The sequence below is a fragment of the Cyprinus carpio genome, chromosome A4, assembly GCF_018340385.1.
Source record: "Cyprinus carpio isolate SPL01 chromosome A4, ASM1834038v1, whole genome shotgun sequence".
NCBI lineage: Eukaryota > Metazoa > Chordata > Actinopteri > Cypriniformes > Cyprinidae > Cyprinus > Cyprinus carpio.
In genome coordinates, this window is record NC_056575.1 from 6,286,238 (window position 1) to 6,308,005 (window position 21,768).

Genomic DNA, 21,768 nt, shown 5'->3' on the forward strand with positions numbered 1-21,768 from the left:
CCATATTTTCGACAGGAAATGGCTCTCCCGGTATCAGACCCTTGAATCTTGTTTCTTTAAAATCTACCTCCTATTACTGAGGAAAAAATCTCTCTGCCTCTCCTTAACTCATTCTCTCTTTCGCCCCCCTTATTTTTGTGGAGAACTTTTGCCAGTTAGATTGACAGGTGAGCCACAGTTACAGTGCGGGCCTCCTGTCACAAGTCACTCTGTAGCTGTCGCCATACTGGCATCTGTCAAAGGTGCTCAGCTCCTTCAGCAGATTAACATCGCTGACACAGAGAGAGGGATATGGGGGTTAGAAACGGAGAGAAGGCAAAAGAGAGAGCAGGGGAATGTGGAAAAGATTAGCTGGGATGGCTAGAGGGGGGAAAGGCTGATATGTGCTCTCTGTCCTGTCATCTGTTTCAGCTGGAGTGGAGTGAGGGAGTCTGAGCTGTCTTGTCTTTTCTCCGTCTCTCAATCTCTCTCTCTCTCTTTTCGCTTGTGTGGTCCAACTATTTTCCTCCCCGGCAGCTGCTCGCCCTCTTAAAGTTTCTCTGAGTGGCTCTAAAGATGAAGCTTGTGATAGCGAACATCAGCAGGAAGAGAGCGGAGAGACTTACCTCTGCTCTGCTTTTGTTCTGCCTTGCAAAAAAAAAAAAACCCTAAAAGTTTGCTGAAGTGCTTATGGGACTTTCTTACTTTTAAGCGAACATCTTGAACACTTCAGAGCGAGCTGAAAAAAAAAGCTTGACTTTGAAACCTCACACGCCCAGGTGTGTCAAAGGCTGTCTTTGAAAGCTGAATCGATGACTTTACCTTTGTCTCTTGGTCTTGCGCCCCAACACTGTTTTTTCCACCTCGTTTTTATATTTAAACTTCAAAGCGGGACCCAACCTCACCATCTCCCTCCCTCTTTGCCCAACCCCCCGGTGCTGCCCTGTGCTCGTCGGGCTCAAGGAGGCCCAGGAGCTGCGTCTGGAGTGTTGGGTAAAGATCCAGACCCTCACTCCCCACTGTAAATGGCTGCTACACCCTGCTGGGGCCAGAAATATAGCCCTCAGGGGCCTTACTGCAGCACCAGGTCCCCAAACCCTGCAGTATTTGAGTCATAAATAGAACTCGAGTGTGTGTGGTTGCATGTCTGTTTTTGCATGTGCTTCTCAATGAAATGTTGCTTCGAAGTAATAATCAGAAGCGAATTTTGGTTGATGTGTTTTTTTTTTGTTTTTTGTTTTTTATTCTGTATCTAATAATTGATGTCAAATATCATATTCCCATGTTTAAAATAATATATTTGATATTATTATACATTTTTTCATACAGAATCAGAAGGGTTTTTTTTCACTCCTTCCCAGGCTAAAACGAGCAATTGCTCTGAATTTATTGGAGTTGTGATTTTAGAAATTCTTTATGCAGTTTAAACACATTTTAACCATTTGCATAAAAATAATGGTCCTCACATTCACTCATCCAATTTTAGCACTTAAGTCGAGGGACTGCACATTATTGACCCCTGAATGACAGTGTCACGGCGGCTGTCCCAGGGGACGTCTGGTGACAGGAATGTGCTTAAGACTGTCTTAGGACATCCCCTGCATGACATTGATTGATGAGTTGCTGTTCTGCCTCATTCTGTGCCGGCGTGACGAAGCTTCAGCAGCACCTCTGATTTCTGTCCGCCTTTGTATCTGATCTCTCACTCTGTTCTTTTTCTTTCTCTCATCCAGTTAGCAGTCAATCGTTAAGATCAACTGCTTCTGTTTATCCCTTTTTTGTTGGTTTGACACTTTTTTTCATCTTCTCCTCAAAAAAAAAAAAAAAACAGGTGTCTTATTCTGATCAAAACACAAGAGCTTGGTCTTAATGAAGGAATGCAAAGAGCTCGAGTGGGAAACATCAGGTTTAAAAATCAAACAGAGAGGCAGATTATGCAGTTCCATGAGCAGCAGACTCAATCAGGCAGATGTAGTGTGAGACCTGTGTGTGTGTAAGCAGGATCGCAGTCATCTCAACAATAAGCTCTGACACCCAGGTGATTAGCAGGCATTATGGTGGAGGGGGAGAGGTGGGAGATTTGAGGGGGGTTTGGGCTCTCATTAATCTCTGTCTGTCACGGGTGCCCCCACACCAACTACCCTCCACACCCAGCCTGTCCGTCACACTCCACTGTGGCCTCTTTCTGTGTTTTTCTTTGGATAGTTAAAGAATTACATGCACACACACAAAGTGCACCACACCTATGAGGGGTCTGCGCCTATCGCCCGTCTCTGGGGGCAAATGAGTAATCACTGGACATTTTCTGCCTGCGTTTCCTCCGTTGTCTTATCTGCAGCGAACACGACAGCCACTGGTGTGTATTTTTCCATCTCTTAAAGAGCATCATGGAAAGATTTACATTGTGGTTGGTTATTTTTTATAGTGGTATTGCTTGCACACACTTGGGGATTTGAGCATAACCCTAATGCTAAGTATTAAACTTTGGCAAGTAAGTCATCATGCAGTGTTTGTGGTACAAATGTGAATGTTGCCTCAAATCATGCGGCTTAATAAGGAGAGGTGTGCTGTTAATGTTCTAGGTTATTAGATTTATATTTTTTTATTCTGGCCGGTAACTAAATAAGTGGAAAATACCATATATATATTTCAATATATAATTTTTTATATATAAAATTTTTTATATATATATTTTAATATATGTTCTTATATGATGTATTATACATTAAAATTTCAATTATAATGCAATATAAATATAAAATAAAATAAAATAAATAAAATAAAATAAAATAAAATAAAAAAATAAAATAAAATAAAATAAAATAATAAAATAAAATAAAATAAAATAAAATAAAATAAAATAAAATAAAATAAAATAAAATAATAAAATAAAATAAAATAAAATAAAATAAAATAAAATAAAATAAAATAAAATAAAATAAATATGGTGGCATGGCGTAAAGTTATCAGGAAAGTCCCGTCTGCAATTAAATCGGATGTATGGACTTACTTTGGATTTGTAAACAAGGAGGGATGGACAGAATTTTCGGCGTCTGAAAATGATTGGCTGAAAATGGCATTTTCGGCCAAAAGAGAAAAACGGCCGAAAATGCGAGCAGAAAATATAGGTAGGCTATATATAATAATGATAATAATAATAATAATAATATATATATGTGTTTATATATATATATATATATATATATATATATATATATATATATATATATATATATATATGTGTATATATATACTGTATAGTGCGCATGTTTCACTCTCCTCCTCAGTGCGCGGTTTGACGCTCCGCTCAGTATTCCGCTCTATGAATGTGCGTTTCATTCGTGTACAACTCAAGCAAAGTCCGCTCAAATAACGCACTGACAGGAAATTTCTATGTAGTATACTTGTTGCAGTAGCGCTACTGTGCTGTAACATGGTGTAGTTCAGCTGTACTGGGCAACACTAGTAAAATGATGCTACCTTCAGTGACGCTATGCTCTGCTCATATGCTCTGCTCATAATAATAGCTTTGTAGGACTATACATTATTTGGATAATCAGTCCAAAAAAAAAAAAAACCCAACAACTTATTTCTTTTACATAGAAGTGAATCCAAATAATATATTGATATTTAATATTAAGGTAACACTTTACAGTAAGGTTCCCTTAGTTAATGTTAGTTAATGTATTTACTAACATGAACGAACAATGAACAATACATTACAGTATATATTAATCTTTCTTAGTGTAAGTTAATGCGAATACAGTTGTTCATTGTTAGTTCATGTTAATTCAGAGGGCATTAACTGTTAACAAGCAGTTAACAAACTGTTGATTTTAATAATGAATTAGTAAATGTTGAAATTAACATGAACTAAGATTAATAAATGCTGAAGAACTATTGTCCATTCTTAGTTCGTTAACTAAAGTAGTTAACTAATAAACCTATTGTATGTGTTACCAATATTAATATAAATTCTATCCAGTTTTATTGTGTTACTCTCAGTAAAAGTGTGGTTATTTTATTGGCTTTTTTAAATTTAGTATCATTAAAATTTAGTTAAATTTAAAAAGACTTACAAAATTACTTTATATTATTTAATAATACAATAAATAATCATTACAAGCATTTTCGGCCAAGTGCATCCAGAATTTTCAGTTTTCAGGCCCGGAATTTTCATTTCGGTGCATCCCTAGATGTAAAACTACATGTTTTATTTAATTTCATTTAAATTTAACAGTAATTTACTTTCAAATGCCCCAATTGCTGAAGGGTCTGCACAACTTTTTAGTACAATTTCAGGTTGCATTGTTCAAAATACCTGTAGTGGCACAGCAGTGCATACCTGTTTACATTTAATTAAGGTGGACTAGACTAAACTGTAATACAAATAGTTGAGTTTGCCAGATGCATACAACATTTATGACAGGTTTTCATGAAAGTGTTGGTCAGTTTGTCTGCTTGACAATCCCATTTTGCACTGCAGCAATAAAACTGAAGTGAGATAAACAAACTGAGTAATGTTTCATTTTAGTTAAAACAGATGTTGCCGAAGTTTTCCTTTGGGCACTTAATTTGAAGTTTGAAAAAGGTAATAAATTGCAATATATCGCAGAATATCGGAATAAATTTAAAATCGCAATAATATTGTATCGTGACAAAAGTATTGTGATAATATCGTATCGTGACGCTATATATAATTCCCACCCCTAATATATATATATATATATATATATATATATATATATATATATATATATATATATATATATATATATATATATATATATATATATATATATATATATTCATTCTTTCAGCATATAATTGTTAATTAGTTAATTAACTTAGAAGGGGGTCCCCTTTTTATTTTACAGGGCAATTTTCATATTTAAGGGTTGTTGGCATCAACCTTTTTGAAATATCTTATGTATAAATATTTATATATATATAAGTCTGCAAGATGATGACATCACGCACATGTATGTGTATGTAAGTAGGCCATTATGGATTTCCATGTAAAGTGGGTTCTGTAGAGCAGTAGTTTGCTAGAGGAAAGGATCCAGACCGCTCCCTGCTTAGAGGTGAAATTTGACTCCCAATGCTATGTACTGTACGGCCTGCCCATCTCGTACTCCGAGACCCCAGGAGCAAGGCATGCTGGGTAGTATGCACATGCAGAGCGGCTAATGTAGCTTGTCAGCGCTGGCGAGGGTAAAAAGCAGAAGCCGGAGATGGATGTAGGCAAAGAGGGAGGCTTTTTTTCTTCCCCAGGCAGAGACACAGTATGTTTTATACAGTGGCTTTTGCATCCACTAAATGTGAGTGTGTGTGCATGTCTGTGTGTATATTTGAGAGAGTGTGGAAGAGTGTGTTTTGTCAGCTCTTACAGGCACAGCTGGGACTTGTTAGGGGCCCAGGAAACTGAGGTTTGTGGAGCAGGAGGAATAGCAGGGCTAAGGGGGGCCGCCGGCCGTGACAGGCCCGTTCTGAACCTCTCCGCCTCTGATTAGCTCCTCCATACTGAGCAACCCATTTTTAATGGATACGTACATGAGACCTCCGTGGTCAAAGTCACAACCCATTATCTGCCTCGCAGGTGAAGCCTTGTGGTACTTATTTCTCTATTTGTAGATGAGGGTCAAGTATCTTTCCCCCCTTTGGTTCACCGACATCTCATCACGGTTAGAAAAGATGCCCCTCTGAACTCCAGCTGTCAGGTTGTATGTAAACACACAAGCGGTAGGACTCATGGGACGTTTTAGCCATCAGCAGGGGTGAATGGCTTTTGTGACTGATGCCGTGCGGCCACATCTGGCTTGTTTGATGGACGTCTTGAGTGTGAAGTGATGGAATAGCAAGGGGGGCAGATTTGGTTGGTAATTTGAGGCCCGCCTGACCTCTTTCTGCCCCCTTTAGCACTACGAATGTCTCGGTGTGAATTGTCTGTCCATCGTAATGCATTATGAATCAGATCACATAGTCTTGCATAAGGCTAAATCACGTGCACGGCAGTCTGTGAGAGATGATCAGGACCCAGAGGGGATATCATGCACTATAAAGTGCTACTCGGGGGCTCGATGGTGAAATCCGACAGATTGCTGCAAAACAAGCCAAGGTTTAATGCGATTCATTTTGTAAACGCCCAGCTGATGTGTTTTTTTTTTCCTTCAGCGTGTTTATAATATTGAATAATTTAAGGGTTTTTGTGTGCTCTGACGTGCTTTAAATCCTTCTCTCCGAGTGGGTGAGAAGCGCAGCTCGCTGTTGATTGCTCAACGCTAACACAAGTGCAGTGGGACACGTTAAAACCTCAGCTTTCCAGAGTTAAGCCTTTAGACTGAAACCCGGCCCTAATTAAAGGAATAAAATAAACAGCAGAAAGGCAAATAATAACATAGTAAAGTAGTGTTACAAGAGCTGGCGCGGGCTGCACTGGCGTTGTCCAGGTCCAACCTGTTAAAAAGGGGGCAAGCTGTGGTGGGCGACCAGGCCGGGCGTTTATTGGCATCTGTAATGTGGTCGACCAGGCTGGTGCCAAGTGCTGTGTCTCCATCCTGTACCACCCCGATCAGGCATGGCAGCTTGTCTGCTGCTAACATGGTGTGATTGTGTATGTCTGCCTCCCAGAATGCTTCTGGGAGTGGACTGAACTTAAATGTATTGTAAAGTTTGGGAAACGGTCCTCCGCCCTCCTCCCCTTGTCCATTCAGCTGCTAATGGGGAGTTCTGGTTTCTGAGAAAGAGGCTAGTTGTTTATTTGTATTTATTTAATTTTTATTATTATTTTTTTTTGGTTCCCACAAGTTGAAGTAATAGTTTAACCCAAAATGAAAAATATTATTTAGAAAAAAACATTTTTTTTTTTTTTTTTGAAAAATGTTTGAAAATGGGGGGGGGGGGTTACTATGAGTTAAAGAGAGAAAAAAAGTTCCTATGAGTTAAAGAGAGAAAAAATATAAAATTACAAAAGAAAGAAAAAATTATTAAATAAAAATATCCAGGAATAGTTCTAGTATATGAGAATAAGTCTGGTTTGTTTGTTTATTTATTTATACTACAAGTTCCCACAATCTAAAGGGATAGCTTTCCCCCAAATTTAAAACATCATAAAAATATAAGAAAATCAGTTTTTACCCCCTTTTTTAATAAAATATAATTCTGTGTCCCCAATTTACTTTCTGTCAACAGTTGCAAAATTATCTTTTGTTTCCTGCAGAAAAGAGAAAGTCATACAGGGCCGACATGAGGGTGAGTTATCTCTTTAAAATACAATAAAGCAACAGAAAAAAATCAGAGATGGCAAATTAGTAGAAGCCAAATTAATGCGCAATGAGTGTGCGAGGACGGTTTGGCATAATATTCAAAGTAGTGTATTTCAAGGGCACTTTTTAGGGCACTTTTTAAGACACTTCAAAGGTCCAGGAGTGGCGTCATAGCAGCTCCAGACACAGCAGGCTACTGTACCTTTGGAAAATTGGCTGAAATCAAACGTTTTGACAAACAATGATCCTCACACCGGTGATTTACGGGGCATATATAGAAACTATTTGGAAGGCCGCCAGAGCACCTCAGCAGACGTCTTAGAAGTCTGTTGCTATCTGATTCGTATCACTGAGAAAACACACGCCAGTGTTTGCCTTTGACTGGGAGCCATTAGAAGTATCAGAGTGCCCATCATTGGGTCAGATAAAGGAAAGGCCTAGAAAGTGGGCTGTTGTGATTTAAAGGGTGAGTCTTTCCCCCTGTTGTAAAGCAGAATGCAAGCAGCTACAGGTCCTGTTTTAGGGGATCAAGGGGATTCAATTGCTAGGGTGATAAAGGGCTTCTAAGTGTTTTTTAAAGCTGCTCGGCTCAGAGGTGGCTTGGCCCTGTTTATCAGGGCTGCTGAGCGGAGCTGCCACGGGTCGCTTGGTCTGAGCATGCTCCAAACCATCTGTTCAGCCTCACTCTGTGTCGCCACACGGGTGACATCATGACATGCGGTCTGGTGAGCAGAAAAATTCTTCCTGTCCACCGTCGGAGAGGCTGGACAGCTGTAGCCCCCTCAAAGAGAAGAGTGAGAAAACAGAGGGTGGGGAAAGAAAACAAGTGAAAGAAGGAGAGAAAAGAAGCCGTCAGCGAGGGCCTGGCAGGTGTGGTGGTTTTGCTCTGTCATCACTGGCCTGACTGTTTGAACCTTCATGGCTGGATCTGGAGGGGATTACGACTGTGGCTCTGAGGTTAAGCTCTCCTGGCATTCTCACCGATGCCTTATTACTCTGATGGGTTTCCTTGTCATTTTCGTAATCAGCTACTCTTGTCTTTCACTCCAGTATCATCCATTTCTTGTGACTTGGATGCACGACAGATAGAAATTTGGTCAGATGTGTAGTTTAAGGGATTATTCTTCCAGAAACAAAAACTCTCCATCCAAATTGGATCATCATGTTGTTCCAGACATGTATGGCTCAGTTTTTTTTCCGTACAGCACAAAAAGATTATATATAAATGTAAGTTTTATGTACAAAAAGTTGGGGTCAGTAAGATTTTTTTGATGTTTCATGATGCCTCTTATGCTCACCAAGGCTGCATTTATAATGCAAATATGTAAATATATATTCATATATTTTAAAATATAATTTATTTCTATGATGGCAAAGTTTAATTTTTTAGCAGCCATTATGCTGGTTTGGTGCTCAAAGAAACACGCCGTGAAAAACTTAAGTAAGTTATTTATTTATTATTATTTTTTATATATATACATTTTTGAAATAGGCATCTTTTGTAATATTGTAAATGTATTATTTATTGTTTTTGATAATTCATTATAAATGTATTAGTATTATTTTTTTACCATTACAAATAACTTGATAAACATTTAAATTTATATTATTAATAGTTATGCCATTGTTAATATGTCAATATCAATTAATGTGGCTTAATAAAGTATTAATTTCTTATAATGATATAAATTAATTAAATGTGTTCAGTTAATAGATCGATAGCGTTACATGAGTCTGATCTTCAACCCCATTGATTTAGTTGAAACATTAGTAGTTGTAATAATGACCATTTTGATATTGATCATGCTAAATGATATCTAGTATAATATGACTAACCCTGAAATACAAAAAAGTCTGTATGGAGTGTGAGGTTTCAGAGATGAGCAATAATCACTTTGTTTCAGCATACAGAGGACAAAAATGACTCTCCTCTGTGTTTATTTAGTGTCCGTTGTGCATGTAAGTATTAAATATTTCATTTAAGCAGGGTGGTCTTGGACCAAGAGAGTTACAGTAAACTCATTGGGGGCTCATTGAGAGTGAAGGATCTGAAAAACTGCCATCTCTAGTCAAACGACCAACCCAGATGCAGTGCTGCGTGGACACAAAGAAGTGTCTGACACCGGCAGAAATATCACTGGCCTCTGTGGGGCCGCTACATCCAGCCTGTCTTCAGACAACAGTGAAGGTAGTTGGAGTTTTTGTGTTTTCAGTTGAGGATGTCCCAGTCTTGGTAGCTGTGGGTCCCGAGTTGTTTTATTGCATTCAGTGTGGTGGTGTGTGGTGTTGGTAATTGGGCTGTGGCCAGTGGGGGTACTTGAGGGTACTTCATTTTGGTCTGTGGTAGCCTCACTCCATACACCCCTTCTGTCTTTGTCGATCCAATAAATGGCCCCATTTATGAAACCACCTTTTCATCCATCCACCATATGACGTAACCGGACCCTTAAACTAGCTTCCCGACAACCGGCTTTGGTCTGATGGGTCTTTTTTTATCTACGAGAGCGGAAAAAACTTGCTCTGTCTGTGCTGCGGTACGACCCAGTTGAATGTGTGTGTGTTATAAAGATGACCACACACGACTCCATGGTTGCTGGGTTCCCCACAGGCGGAGTTGTCCTGCCAGGTCTGTTTGTGGAGAAACTTCTGGAACTCGTCCTTCAATCAGAGGCCTTGAATTCGTTACAGACCACCTTCTCTCCGGACTTAGACCTGAGAAACAGACAGTGCAGTTTGTCTGCACCGAGCCATGTTTGATGTAGGTGAGATTTACAGTGACTGGCTTTGGGATGAACATTTCCTTCCTTCCTTAAACACAGATGCAGACACACACGCATGGAAACACGGGACACTGAGTGGCAGTATCTGTCGCTGATGCCCTGACAACTCTGCTGACTACAGTTTATGGCACACAGGATGAGTTTAAAGATAAAGAGTAACTCTACACTGAAAGTAATAAATTTATATTGTATATATATTAGCAAAAGTTTGGGGTCGGTTAGATTTTTCTGTGTTTTTGAAGGAAGCCTTTTGTGCTCACCAAAGCTGCATTTATTTGATTTAATTTTTAAAATATATTTTCGAAATCTTTTATTATTTCAGTGTTTAATATTTTATTAAATATTTTAATTCAAAGTAATTGTTTTCTGTTTTAAAATATTTTAAAATGCAGTTTATTTCTGTTATGGCAAAGCTGAATTTTCAGCAGCAATTACTTAAGTGTTACAAGATCCTTCAGAAATCTAATGTGCTGATTTGGCGCTTAAGAAACCTTTCTTATCAGTGCTGAAAATTATTTGCTTATAAAATTTTCTGGGGTAAACTGAGATAAATTTTTCAGGACTGTTTAATGAATAGAAAGATAAAAAGAAGAATTAAAAAAATAAGAATATTATATATGTATTTGCTGTTAGTTTTAATTTTTAATGCATCTTGCTGAATAAAAGTATTAATTTAAATAAATAAATTAATTAATTAATCTTACAGCCCCCCAAAATTTTAACAATATTTATCCATGTAGCTTCTCAGTTGTAGGGTAAGATACAGTAAGACGATCAAAGATATTACTAAATCTTACACAAATTCATTAAATGGTTATTTTATTATTAATCTTTTATCTTTTAATTTTTAATTTTTATCTTAACATAATTATTTGTGAAAGGTATATGTGATTTAGTTTAATATATATTTTTTTAATAAACATTTTTGAAATATCTTCATTCATATATTGATACGTTTTCATTATATAGACCTTCATATCATTCATGGAATTATACAGTGTACTTCAGATATGTAAGTTTTTTTTTTAGTGTAATTCTATTATTTTTGGTAATTTAATTATAATTGCTAACTTGTCAGAATTGATAAATGTATGTAGAATATTTCATTTATATGAATATTATATGAAATATCAGAATATTTTATTTAATGTTTTAGATTCATGGCAATTTTTTAATTGAAAAAAAAAAATCATTAAACAGTTTAAAGATCAGATGTATTTAATATATTCTACAAAAATTTACACTAGTAGAAATTCTTTCATCAAATAGAAAGATCTTTAACAAATGCGTCATACCATCTTTCTACAAAGAGGCATATTTCTGGAGTAAAATCAGTCATCTGCTCTCGACCCTCAGGTTTCAGGTCTGATTTATACTCTTTTACTGCTGGAAAATTGTACAGGGTGCTCGGTCAGGCCCATGTCATCCTCCCCATATCTGAGCAGATCCGCTAGAAACCTGTGACCAAACACGAAACGAAACAACAGAGAGTCTTCACTACACTAATAATTCATAAGCTTTGTCACGGCCACATTAGTCACAATAAAAAACCATGAACTGTCCAGAAGCTGCAGAACATATCTGGATAATCCACGCTTGCATTTTAAAACCATCTACATTGTAGACATGTCACGGGGGAGAACATGGAATATGTCTTTAAGCCGCACCGAGCGGCCTGTTGCAGCGAGAGCTGGGCTTTAGGGCTGTATGTCACATTGACAAGCGTAGTCTCTCGTTTGGTGTCCAGTGGTAAGCCTCAGTGTTCCTGTGTCTGCACGTCTCTTCTGCTTATTCTGAGCGCATCTTTCTCCCCTGATTCCATCTGTTTTAATAATGGTTTCCGCAGGTGCCACTCCTTGACGAGCTTCATTTCCCAGAAAGCAAGCTCTGCCCTCCTCCCTCGTCTTCCTCCCTGGTTTTGTTTAGAGGCCCCAGCTGTGTTGCTTGCTGCAACTTTCCACACGTTTCCCAGGTAACAGGGATTTTGAGTGGACTCCGGTGAGCCGGGGCGGCCTGCGGAACAGTGCGTTTTCCCGGTCACGCTCTGTGTAGCATGTCTGAAGTGGTCATGGCTTGACCGGCTTTTCCCATCTTCCACCACCTGCTCCGTCTGTCTGTCACTGTGCGTGTCTATCTGTCTATCTAACTACGGTCTGGTTTTGTTTGTCAGAATCTCTTCCTGGCACAAGAATTGTGTGTATAAAGTTTGCGGGTGTAAATACAGGATGCTGTGAAGTACAGCATGTTTACTTCCCCCCTCCTGTGTTCAATGATGTACAGTACGGAAAGCTTTCCAGTAATGGTTTTAGTCAGATGATTGGTGAACACATAATAAAGGATGTTTCTTAATGCAAGATTGAACATTTTCTGTAGATCTCAGTATTTGCATCAATTTATTTTCCATTTTTTATTATTGGTTATTATTATTATTATTTTATCTATCTATCTATCTATCTATCTATCTATCTATCTATCTATCTATCTATCTATCTATCTATCTATCTATCTATCTATCTATCTATCTATCTATCTATCTATCTATCTATCTATCTGTGTATCTGTGTATCTGTCTGTCTGTCTGTTATTGAAATAAAATGTTCCCATAATGGTTTCAGTTTTAATTGAATTCATTTGGCTTTTTTATTTAAATTAATTTAATTCCATTTGTATTTTATTTAGTCTTTGTTATAAACAATTTACCTCAAACCCCATGTGATTTCATTTATTTATTTACTTATTTATTTATTTATTTATTTTGACTATGCTATTGGAACTGAAAGTTTGAGAAGAACACATTGAACACATTGACTTGTCTTTTTTTTTTTCTCAGTAATGTCACGAACATTGACTATGCCATGAACATTGCTTTGTTACTTTTTTGATCAGAGAGTATTTGATTAAACAGTCTGTGTAGTGCAAGATGAATCATGAATAATTTGGCTAAGTTTTAATATTAAATGCATATATCTGCTTAAATTTGTTCATGCCAACTTTAGGAGTACACTAACTGTGGGCAAAATTTTTGAGAATGACACAATTTCACAAATTCTGCTGCTACAGTGTTTTTAGATCTTTTGTCAGATGTTACTATGGTGTACTGAAGTACAATCACAAGAATTTCATAAGTGTCAACGGCTTTTATTGACAATTATGATAAGTTTATGCAAAGTGTATTTGCAGTGTTGACCCTTCTTTTTCAAGACCTCTGCAATTCACCCGGGCATGCTGTCAACAAAAAACTTCTGGGCCACATCCTGACTGAAGGCAGCCCATTCTTGCAAAATGAATGCTTGGAGTTTGTCAGAATTTGTGGGTTTTTGTTTGTCCACCCACCTCTTGAGGATTGACCACAAGTTCTCAACGGGATGAAGATCTGGTGTGTTTCCTGGCCATGGATCCAAAATTTTGGTGTTTTGTTCCCCGAACCACTTAGTTATCACATTTGCCTTATGGCAAGGTGCTCTAGCATGCTGGAAAAGGCATTGTTCCTCACCAAACTGTTCTTGGATGGTTTGAAGAAGTTGCTCTCGGAGGATGTTTTTGTATCATTCTTCATTCATGGCTGTGTTCTTAGGCAAAATTGTGAGTGAGCCCACTCCCTTGGCTGAGAAGCAACCACACACCATGAATGGTCTCAGGATGCTTTACTGTTGGCATGCCACAGGACTGATGGAAGTGATCTCTAGCCTTGTCCTCATCAACACTCTCACCTGTGTTAATGAGAGAATCACTGACATGATGTCAGCTGGTCCTTTTGTGGCAAGGCTGTAATACAGTGGAAATGTTTTTGGGATTATGTTAATATTCATGACGAGGACGGACTTTGCAATTAATCTGATCATTCTTCATAACATTCTGGAGTATATGCAAATTGGCATCATAAAAACAGAGGCAGCAGACTTGATATTTATGTCATTCTCAAAACTTTTGACCACTGCTGTACATATATATGACCTCAAAGCTAACACACACAGACTAAAAGCCACCAAACCGTAATGTTGATTGCATGGGATTTTTAAGAAAATGTTTATGAAATCTGAAATTTATAGACCATGATGGTAAATTCCATAAACTCAACATCAACCCTGCGTAAAGTTCAGCAAGAGTTACGTTCTCCTCTTAGGGTTTAGAGATTACTGTGCTCTCTATCTCTCGCTCTCCAGCTGATGTGATCCAGATGGCTAGGTGCTGTCAGTCCAGGCGTGTGTATGTTCCCAGAGGAGGCTGGGCTAGGGGAGATAGGCAGAGGAGAGCAGTGTGTTTGTGTTTGGTTCAGGGATGTGCTGGCCACCCTTTTGCTGTGCTGCTATCGGCACTAATTAAGCTCGGCCTGTCAGCCTTTAGAGCAGCTGATAAGAGCAGGAGTGCTATTGAAGAGAAGGGGTCAGCATGTGTGTGCATGTGTCTCATTTCCACACTTTTTTTTCCTCAGTCATCGTTTACAGATGGGTCATTTTTTAGATTTAGATCACTGCTCTTGATCATATTTGCTGAATTAAATCCAATGCTTGTTTCTTTGTAATTTTGGGGTGCTGATTCCAAAAATAGTGTCTGTTGTGCCCAAGCACATCACACTCTCTCACAAAATATGATGCTTTTTGTAGCATTTTTGCTTTTGTCAACCATTTGTAAGGTGAAGACTTATATTATCCCTTAATAACTATAAAAACTGATGATTGCCCTCTTCCACTGAGCCTGGTTAGAATTATTTGTTCAGTTCTCAGTCGATTTTCAAATCTATGAATGATTCTGAAGACATAATTTTATGCCTTATCCTGATTTCTACTTTGTTCCACTACTTTCCAGATTATACATTATACATACATTTTTTGTATTTGTTTTTTTATATATTTTATTTTATATATTTACCTTTTTTTTTTTTTGATTTTGACTCCCAGATTTTCAGTAGTGCTCACAGATTTTAATTATTATATCTTTATTATATTGTTAATCATTCCTCCACATAACAGTATCTACACTTGCCATTGAAAAATATTGATTGATTTATAGCAACAAATAAAATCTGTGCAACGCACCTCCTTTTATGGGACCCACCAGTGTGGAAGGGAGAATTTCTCATTATCATTTTTCACAAAACCACATATCAGCAATAAAGGTGTTCATTTAAAAGCTCTCTTATTATTACACTGCTTCTTCTCTATACACACACAAGATTTTTCCCCGACAATCTTGACTCTGACAGCAGCCTTTTAAATTCACATTTAATGTCTAGGAAGCCCTCGTGCCAGATATGATTCAGCATGTGTTTCCAGGTGTCTCGCTTGTTCCAGTTTTGTTTCTCTTGTGGATCCGTATGCAGTCACTCAAGCGCTGCTATTCTGTATATTACAAGATTAATACAGCTATTACTGTGTTCAGGAAGTACAAAACCCATATTTTCAGATTGCTTACACACTGGAAATTATAGTTTTTGGTGAGTCAATATTAGCTTTAAAGGTGCAAGGTTGTAGATTTTTCTTTAATGTTTCGCAGTGCCCATCAAGAGAGGATTTTCAGCACAGTCGTCCTCTATAATTCTCCGTTATTACCAGCGGTACCAACTCCAAAAGCAGCCACTGAAGGTCCTCCGTGCCCCGGGGATAGCAATGAACAGTGAGCGTACACCATATTTCTCCACACGTCTCCTGCATGATACACACACGCACCGAACGCAGAACTGACACTATATTTCTCTCTCTCCCACATCACACACACACACACACACACACACACACACACACACACACATCCCTGGAAAAAGGGCCTAGAAAGCCAGGCTGTGGCTCAGGGCCAGGGAGTGATGGAGAGTTAGGGTTATTTTTATTTTTTTAATGTGCTGGGGCTCCTCCAACACTCAGTTTGTTTAACGCGGCTGGCCTGTATTTTATTTTTATGTGCTAGATCAGGCAGTATCAGGTAGGACTTAGTACTGATGGATTCGGCTGATAACGTTCTCTGAACTCTTTCCTCCCTGCTAATGGTATTCTCTAAATCCCTCTCCTTCAAATCAGCGGCCCGCAAATATTGAAGTGTTAAAGGAATAGACATTTATATTACAGCTTAGATATTGCATAGATATGAGTCTGTAAAAATGGAAAAAAGCTGTGTATTTTTTCCTAGTGATGTAGTGTTATTTTTGCTATAAAAGCAGTCCTGTGATTTTAGATTTGGTCTTAAGATTGTGATTGTTTTATGCTAAAAGAAATGTAACTTCCATCTGTCTTTCAATCAGTCTTTCATCCATCCATTAACCTACTTATTAACCTCCTACTGTGTGTATATATATAGATGGCCATCCATCTATTCATCCAACCATCTCTCTGTCTATCCATTAATCTCTCTATCCATCCATCCACCTATCTAGTAATTTCTCTATCCATCTAACCATTCATTCATCTGTCCATGTGTCCTATATCTGTCCATTCTTCTACCCATCCATCTCTCCTATCCATCATCCATTCATATTCATCGATCTATCAATCCATCTATCAATATGTCTCTCTGTGGCCATCAATTCATCCACCTCAATTTCCATCCATCCATCCATCCAGCCATCATGTTTATATCCATCCATCCATCCATCCATATCCCTCCATCCATCCATCCATCCATCCATATCCATCCATCCATCCATCCATCCATCCATATCCCTCCATCCATCTATCCATCCATCCATCCTCTATATCTCTCCATCCATCCATCATCCATCCTCTATATCTCTCCATCCATCCATCCATCCATCCATCCTCTATATCTCTCCATCCATCATCCATCCATCCATCCATCCATCCATCCATCCATCCATCCATCCATCCATCCTCTATATCTCTCCATCCATCCATCCATCCATCCTCTATATCTCTCCATCCATCCATCCATCATCCATCCTCTATATCTCTCCATCCATCCATCCATCCATCCTCTATATCTCTCCATCCATCATCCATCCATCCATCCTCTATATCTCTCCATCCATCCATCCATCCTCTATATCTCTCCATCCATCCATCCATCCATCCATCCATCCATCCTCTATATCTCTCCATCCATCCATCCATCCATCCATCCTCTATATCTCTCCATCCATCCGTCCGTCCATCTCTCTCTCTCTATCCAGGTAAAAATATAAGGTCAAATATTGCAATAGTTTGAAATATATTTTTTCTGTTCATTCATCCATCTGTCATTGCAGTATTTTGTCCTTGCTTCACATTTCTCCTCCTTTGTGTTTCCAAGAAGCTTATCTCTCTTCCAGAATGGTCCCGGTTGAGGCAACAATTAAAATTTTCAAGCGGTGAAAGTCGGCTGACCTCAGATCTGCATTCGTTTAACATTCCTTCCTCGTTATGCCATCATTTACATCCGGCTGTTGTCATACAGTAGGAATGGCTGTAATAAGTCATGTTAAGGACCCGCCAAACTGGTCATTCCTGGCGCTCTGTGTGGTGTTTCCCTCTCCGGTGGTTTAACCAGCACAGTGCGTCCCGTCACAAGCGGCCCACCTCCTCGGCTATTCATTATCTCTCCACTGGCGTACACACCCATAGAAACACAAAACCGATAGCGAACAGAGGAGGATGCGTATTTTTAGGCCTGCTTGAGGACCCCTGAGAAGAAAGCAAGAGGCTTAAAGGAATGCAGAGTTCAGCGAGAGGAAATTGAGTGTTGAGGGCAGTGATGAAATGCATTGATTGATGGGGCGCTTCCCCTCTCTCCGATTGGCTTTGTCATGGGAGGAGTTGATTGACCACTTGACCTCTTAGTGATCAATATTAACTCTTGCCTATCTCTCTCAGAACAAATGTGTGGGGGCCCATTGTCTCCCTGTGCTCCTGATAAGAGGCTTTGTCTTCTTTTAGTACCAGGAACACAAGCTCTGCCTTGCTGTCTACTACCTACATATGAGGTTGCCTACTAAGGTAGCGTCTTAACCTAAATGTAAGTGGCATAATTGGAGCACTCTAGTCAGCAAGTCCATGTGCCACACAAATAAAGCTTTGTAGGAGATTTAACTTAGCTATTGATTCCAATCAGCTTGTTGAGTCATGACTTAAGGAATATGTTTCCGGGTCCAAGTCTCTACACTTTTTAATTTAGAATACTATCTCAGCAGAGCTTATGAGCCCTGTATGAGAAACATGGACAATGATGTCAGACTTAACAAGCAGACTCTGGTGTTGCTAAGCTAGCAATACAGTAGAATGAAACTACAGAGCACACAAAAATAATGGGTAATATAGTCAGTTTTTAAATTGTTTTTGAACAATTTTTAGCAATAGTTCTCACAAGTTAGTAACCAAGTCGTCAATCTTTTATGATTTTTTTATTTTAAAGAAGCCTATTAGGCTCACCAAGGGTGCATTTATTTATTTATTTGAATTTGTTTTCAATTTTAATACAATTTGATGCATTTTTAAATACATTATATAGACCTCAAACCTTTGAAACGGTAGTGTATATTATGTATTCTTTTATATATATATACCTCCTCTCAAATCAGGAGTTTTAGTGAGGGAGGAAGTGGGTCGCGACTATCCACCTTTTTCCTGACGTAAAAATGGGTGCCACCATTTGTAAATTCTATGGGTCTAGTTTCCGGTCACATTTGCGTCCAGCTATTTTTAGCTGTACAAAACAGTTAGTTTTGCTGCTTGATATTGACAATTGATGTGTCCTATCATATTATTTTAATCAGTTATCTTAATTAAGAACACACTGGTTTGTGGTGCAAACAGTTTTACTGTTTACTGCACGTTGTTATTCTCCTCGTTATTTAACTATAGCGGCTAATGAAACAGAAGTCTCACCCATAGGCTTACTTCCGCATTGAGGAAAAAGGTGGATAGTCATCACTTTCCTGTGACCGAGGCCTCTTCTCTCCCTGTGGCCATCTGTGATATCAACATACCCAGTGAATGGGAAAGATTAGATCACGGAGGAAAAATCCCATTCTTGTTAAAAGATTAATCTGAGGGGACACATGCTACGGGATAATTTTACACATGGAGCAATTCCGATTCAGTCTTCTTTTCTACCTAAGACCGGCATCTATCTCTCCCTCATTTCCTGTGGTTGGGAAACGTGGGAGAAGAATGTATGTTATCATGACCTGAATATCATGTGCATGAGTGTGTGTTTACATGGACGTGTGAGCATTCTCATCCATCATTTCAGACTCCTTATCCTCCGTATCCCAGCGCACATCCCTCCACTTCCTGTTATCTGCCTTTCCTAATGCCGCCCTCGCTGGGTTTCTGTTTTCACCTCATCTTTCGCTTTGATTTTTATTTTTAGCCAGTGGTGTCCTCATGCATTTTGGCAGGGCAGATACTCTAGGGCTCATCGGGATCAGGCAGGGAGGTTATGGAGCTGAAGGGGAAGTTCCTTTTTGCCCAAAGTAAACTGACTCACCTCAGGGGCAGCTGCTGCCTGTGGTCTGAACCTGACCATAATGAGCACAGCTAGTCAGGAGGTCACTGTATTAAAAGGCCTCTCTGACAGGACATGTTAGTGCTCAGAAGCCTCCTGGAACATCACCAGCTTTCATTTTATTAGTTTGCGCCAGGACACGGTGGTTTCTACAGACCTGGGTGGCCCGTGTGTTTGTGGGATATATAACATCTCCATTGCTTTTGATGGTCAAAAGAGTTGTATGGCGGCCCATGGGCATCACATGGTGTGTGTGTATGTGTGTGTGTATTTCTGTCAGGTACACAGGCTTCTTTCTACAGCTGTGATGTCACTCTGGATAGAATCAGGTCAGTCAGTTCCTCCAAGGAACCGAATAGAACACAGTGATACAGAGAGAAAGAAAAAGAGAGACTTTGCCAGCAATTGAGAAACTGATAAAAGAAAAAGCTAATTTGCAGAAAGTTGCACCCTTTCCATCAGATGAATACAGGTGTGACATTATAAAACAAGTGTGCTTAATTTTAAGGCTTCTGAAGCAATTATCTGACGCCAAATTCGTGTTGCATGCATCTTTTACAGAGAAGGCAATCCCAGAATGCCTTGTGAACTCAGTGGGAAATGCAATATGGCAGACAAAGTGAGAATGGACTCTATGCATCACTTCCGCATTTAGCCTCAATAACTACCACAACTTATTAGTAACACATTGTGTTTTAATATAATATGCTTAAATGTTATGTTTACTATTGTTAATAATATATACAACATATAATATTATAATAAAATATGATAAGTTGTGATTGACAATAATTAGATATATGACAGAGGGTTAGCTAGTACCACAGTTCGCTATAGGAGAACACTAGGCTATTCAGGAAGCTCGCAAATATGTGGCCAGTTGGCATGCATAGTTTGATGTCAAATGTAAATATATTTAAAATCATTTCATTAATGAAAATGGACAAGAAAGAAGTTGTATGCAAAACTTGAGCTTGCTATATTTATGCTAATGCTATCTCATTGTTAGCTTAGCAAAATGCTAACACCAAACTCCACTTGTGCACTTCATAGAAGTTCTAATTTAGTGTTGCAACCTACATAGAGCATTCCAAATCAATCTCTTATGATGTTCCGTTTCAGTTAGCATGCTACCGTAGAAGGCAACTGTCTAGGAGGACAGTAGACAGTGAGGAAGCTCACTAGATTTTGGAATGGATCCAGTGAGTTTCTGTATATATCAGTGCTCATCAAGAAAATTAAAAGGAGGCAAAGAAAGAGAGGCACAGGGAGGATGTATTTGACACACACTTCACCACTGGCTAACGCTAACCATAAGACATTCTCCAGTTTGCTGCCTCTATTTGTCAATACACGCAAGGCTTTGACCTTCTTTACTGCCAGTATAAGATGTTCATTCTCCTTCTCACTCCGTTACCACAGCTTTGACCTAACAGGACTCACTCCCTCAACCAGCGGCACTTGACTGATGACTAGAATATATTATTTGTGGTGCTTGCTATCACATCATTTATATACTGTACTACAATTCAAAAGTTTAGGGTCAGTAGAGGTCAGAAATTAAATATTTTATTCAGAAAGAACACATTAAATAGATCAAAGGTGACAGTAAAGGCATTTAGAATGTTACCAAAACGTTTCAAATAAATGCTATTCTTTTGAAATTTTGAAAATGAAAGAATCCTGAAAAAAAAAAATTATCACAGTTTCCACAAAACTATTAAGCAGCTCAACTGTTTTTAACATTGACAAAAAATACTTCTTGAGCATCAGATCAGCATATTAGAATGTTTTCTGAAGGGTCATGTGACACTGAAGACTGGAGTAATGATGCTGAAAATTCAGCTTTGCATCACAGGAATAAATTACATTTTAAAATATATTCAAATAAAAAGTAGTTATTTTAAATTATAATAATATTTCCATTTTATTTCAATTTGTTTTACTGTATTTTTCATTAAATAAACACAGCCTTTTTGAGCAAAAATTTTTTTTTTACTAAATCTCTAAACTTCCCACACCATTTGCATGCTAAAAAAAAAAAACACAATTCACCTGGTAAACACCCTAGCATTATGATGTCAAGTATCATATGTTCAAATACCACAGATCTAGGGATTGTTATGAGGAATCAAAATTGTTTTTGTGAATAGGATGTGTCTGTAGAAGGGAAAGTCTTGACTTAATGGTTATAGAGAGTCGCACTTGTAACCCGAAGGTCGTGGGTTCAAGTCTCGGTACCGACAGGGATTCTAGGTGGGGGGAGTGAATGAGCAGCACTCTCTTCCACCTTCAGTACCACGACTGAGGTCAGA

The 21,768-nt window shown here is 38.5% G+C and overlaps 1 protein-coding gene across 11 annotated transcripts in view; it reads left to right on the top strand.

Moving 5' to 3' along the window:
• Positions 1-21,768, top strand: part of LOC109075953 (ELKS/Rab6-interacting/CAST family member 1-like) — a 191,814-nt gene that overhangs the window by 116,706 nt on the left and 53,340 nt on the right. For 5 of the 11 annotated variants that reach the window (XM_042738654.1, XM_042738660.1, XM_042738668.1 and 2 more), the window contains one exon: positions 11,871-11,996. The exons of the other annotated variants lie outside the window; for them this stretch is intronic. In XM_042738654.1, the coding sequence (XP_042594588.1) occupies positions 11,871-11,996 (126 nt within the window). The remainder of the gene's footprint in view (positions 1-11,870; positions 11,997-21,768) is intronic. 11 annotated transcript variants of the gene reach the window in all.